This window comes from Physeter macrocephalus, chromosome 19 (assembly GCF_002837175.3).
Source record: "Physeter macrocephalus isolate SW-GA chromosome 19, ASM283717v5, whole genome shotgun sequence".
NCBI classification, from domain to species: domain Eukaryota; kingdom Metazoa; phylum Chordata; class Mammalia; order Artiodactyla; family Physeteridae; genus Physeter; species Physeter macrocephalus.
The window spans coordinates 35,251,545-35,255,778 of record NC_041232.1 but is presented as its reverse complement, the minus strand read 5'-3'; the positions used below and the strand labels follow the sequence as shown (position 1 = coordinate 35,255,778).

Below are 4,234 nucleotides of genomic sequence, written 5' to 3'. Positions count from 1 at the left end.
CATATGGTAGTTCTATTTGTAGTTTTTTAAGGAACCTCCATGCTGTTCTCCATAGTGGCTGTATCAATTTACATTCCCACCAACAGTGCAAGAGGTTTCTCTTCTCCACACCCTCTCCAGCATTTATTGTTTGCAGATTTTTTGATGATGGCCATTCTGACTGGTATGAGGTGATACCTCATTGTAGTTTTGATTTTCATTTCTCTAATGATTAGTGATGTTGAGCATCCTTTCACGTGTTTGTTGGCAATCCCCTAATCACTTTCTGCTCCCATATTGCTTTTTCTTCGTTCATAACCCTCTCTTTACTTGAATTTGTTATATTTTGTTTATGTTCCCCATTAGGACTTTTTGTGTTTTGTTGACTGCTGTGTATTCCTAGTGTCTAGAATAGTGTTTAGCATAATAATGAGTTCACGAAACATCTCTTGAATGAATGAATAAACTATCTGGAATTCTTCATTGTTTTGAAGATCATATAATATTTCATTTGGCTTAATATTTTTAAAGAAAAAAACTTCCTTCCCCTTCTCTAAGGAAACAGTAATTACTTTGGAAGGATTTTATGGATCAAACACTGTAATAGCCAGGATTACTTACTGTGTCACTTTTTAAATTACAGGATGCTAATGAATGTTGGATACAAATGATGCGAGTATTGCAACAGAAATTGGAAGCTATGGAGGATGATACTGTTAAAGAGGTAATTGAAATATATTTGTGAATATAGACTTTAATTCTCTATCCCACCCCCACCCTACAGTCTTAGTTCATCTTAATAGGTAGACATGTACTTGAATACTTTAGATGCTGAATCTCTAGTTGGAACTTGACAGCTTGCATCTGATGCTTGAATTCAATGCATTATTTGCTAAATTTAATCAATTGAGATTATTGAGCATCTGTAATTGGTAATACTTTTTGATCAGTAGAAGGATTTTACAGAAAGGGATTACATTTTAAAAAGCTTAAATGTGTGTTACTAAACTGGATTGTGTGGGAGCCAATGTACATTAATATCCATGTGAAGTAAAGTTGGAATTTTTATTTCATCTTAACTTTTGCAGACAGATTCTTCATCTGCACCAGCAGTGACACCTTCTAAAAAGAAAAGTTTAATTGATCAGTTCTTCGGAGTTGAATTTGAAACTACGTATCCTTATGAGCCAAGATTAGTATGACTGTAATCATAACTTATTAGAAGTGAATTGGTATAAATAGTGTTGTTGCCTGGAGTGGTGGGTGGGATATGAAGGAAAATTCTTCAGAGGTTTTTATGCTTAAAAAATATGGAAATTAGGAATTTGGAAAAATACACCCTTTGGAGTGCTCTTGAAGTTTAGATAAATGTACTCTTTAAGGACATTCGTATTTTTTCCTAAGAACATCTTTAGCAGAATACCTCATTAATTCACCTCACAGAGAATTAATTTTTAATTATGAAATGGGATAAATCAGCTAAATTATATACATGAGTTTGATATAATTAATAAAACATGAATTTAGGAGAGTACTATTTTCTACATCATGGGTGGAAACTTAGAAAAAGATTTGTTTATCTATCTTTGGGTTATTAAGACCATTTTAAGACTATAAATAACAACTTATATTTGTTGAGAGTTTAGCCTTTTACACATATTCATTAATCTGTATTGTTGGTAAGTGAATGAGCATTTTTAAGTATATTAAAATGAATCTCTATTGGAAGACTGAAATGTTATAAATACCAATGAATGATGCTATTAATTTTAATAACATTAGGATAACTTATTCAAGATTATGTAACAGGGCTTCCCTGGTGGCACAGTGGTTGAGAATCCGCCTGCCGATGCAGGGGACACGGGTTCGTGCCCCGGTCCGGGAAGATCCCACATCCCGCGGAGCGGCTGGGCCTGTGAGCCATGGCCACTGAGCCTGCGCATCCGGAGCCTGTGCTCCACAACGGGAGAGGCCACAACAGTGAGAGGCCCGCATACTGAAGAAAAAAAAAAAAAAGATTATGTAACAAATTGAATGCCTATTGGCAAATTCCTTATCTTATTTTTCAAAGCATGAAATGTACAGAATCTGAAGAAGAAGAAGTCAGTAAAGGAAAGGAAAGTCAGCTTCAACTTAGCTGTTTTATCAATCAAGAAGTCAAGTATCTTTTTACAGGACTTAAGTTGGTAAGGACAATTGCAGTTCATCCCCATTGTTTGTAGATTCTGTATTTGCAAATACACCTACTTGCTAAAATGTATTTGTAACCCCAACATCAGTACCCATGGTGCTTTCATGGTCATTTGTAGATATACACAGGGTGACAAAAATTTTGAGTCACCTGACTCACACTGTTTCACCTGAGGGCCCCAAAGGTGATGCTCTGCCTTCTTGTTTCGGTGCTTATACTATAAACAAGTACCCTTTTTGCGGTAATTTTAATGCCACATTTCTTGCATTTTTGTGCTTTTTGTTGGTGATCTTGCTGTTTATAATGGCCATCAGGCATAATGCTGAAGTGCTGTCTGGTGTTCTAAGTGCAAGAAGGCTGTGATGTGCCTTAAGGAGAAAATAACATTTGTTAGATAAGCTTCATTCAGGGATGAGTTATAGTGGACTTGGCTATGAGTTCAGTGTATGTTAAGGTGTCGTTAAATAGCAGAAACACATAAAACAAGGTTGTGTATTGGTTGGTTGACAAAGACGTTGTGGCCAGAGGCTCAAAGGAGCCCTCCTAGGGTATTATAATGAGGATATATTAATAGTTGTGAGGTATAAACTGGGGTTGTACTGTGCAAATGAGGGCATGTAGTCATTCTGCCATTGCACTAGTATTAAAGTTGAGGCCCTAGAATTTAAGTGACTTAATTGGTTTGTGGCAGAGCCAGATCTAAAACTTGCTTGTCTTATTATTCAGTTAGTACTGTTTCCCCAGTGCCATACTAAAGAGTCCACTCTAATGAGCAGATTGATAAAATAGAACAATTTTGCTTGCCTAACATTTATTTGATATGGTTTTGGGGAATATGTACATCTCTTGAATGATGGGCAGTGAATTGGGGCAGGGATTACATTGAAAACAAGATTATTTGTTGTCAGGGAGCTCCCATGTACAGTTTGGGGTAAGATTGGTTAGGGGAAGTATTGGTAAATGTTTCTGTAAGAAACAGATAGATAAATAGTGCTGTTCTTCGCCCTGTGATACTGAGGGGAGAGTTGCAGTGAGGCATAATGGCTTTTAAGAGAAGTTCACTTGAAAAGCATATGTAAATATATGCAAATCAATCAATGTGATAAACCATATTAACAAATTGAAGGAGAAAAACCATATGATCACCTCTATAGATGCAGAAAAAGCTTTCGCCAAAATTCAGTACCCATTTATGATATAAACCCTCCAGAAAGTAGGCATAGAGGGAACTTACCTCAACATAATGAAGGCCATATATGACAAACCCGCAGCCAACATCGTTCTCAATGGTGAAAAACGCCAAATAGCCAAAGCAGTCTTGAGAAAGAAAAACAGAGCTGGAGGAATCAGGCGCCTGCACTTCAGACTATACTACAAAGCTACAGTAATCAAGACAGTATGGTACTGGCACAAAAACAGAAATATAGATCAATGGAACAGGATGGAAAGCCCAGAGGTAAACCCACACACATATGGTCACCTTATCTTTGATAAAAGAGACAAGAATGTACAATGGAGAAAAGACAGCCTCTTGAATAAGTGGTGCTGGGAATACTGGACAGCTCCATGTAAAAGAATGAAATTAGAACACTCCCTAACACCATACACAACAGTAAACTCAAAATGGATTAAAGACCTAAATGTAAGGCTAGACACTATAAAACTCTTAGAGGAAAACATACGAAGAACACTCTTTGACATAAATCACAGCAAGATCCTTTTTGACCCACCTCCTAGAGAAATGGGAATAAAAACAAAAATAAACAAATGGGACCTAATGAAACTTAAAAGCTTTTGCACAGCAAAAGGAAACATAAACGAGATGAAAAGACAACCCTCAGAATGGGAGAAAATATTTGCAAACGAATCAACAGACAAAGGATTAATCTCCAAAATATATAAACAGCTCATGCAGCTCAATATTAAAGAAACAAACAACCCAATCCAAAAATGGCAGAAGACCTAATTAGACATTTCCCCAAAGAAGACATACAGATGGCCAAGAGCACATGAAAAGCTGCTCAACATCACTAATTATTAGAGAAATGCAAATCAAAACTATAA

The 4,234-nt window shown here is 36.3% G+C and overlaps 1 protein-coding gene across 3 annotated transcripts in view; it reads left to right on the top strand.

The window, feature by feature from the left end:
- USP14 (ubiquitin specific peptidase 14) overlaps positions 1-4,234 on the top strand; it is a 49,801-nt gene that overhangs the window by 35,307 nt on the left and 10,260 nt on the right. For all 3 annotated transcript variants that reach the window (XM_007115849.4, XM_028480322.2, XM_028480321.2), the window contains exons 8-10: positions 623-703; positions 1,068-1,153; positions 2,051-2,165. In XM_007115849.4, the coding sequence (XP_007115911.1) occupies positions 623-703; positions 1,068-1,153; positions 2,051-2,165 (282 nt within the window). The remainder of the gene's footprint in view (positions 1-622; positions 704-1,067; positions 1,154-2,050; positions 2,166-4,234) is intronic.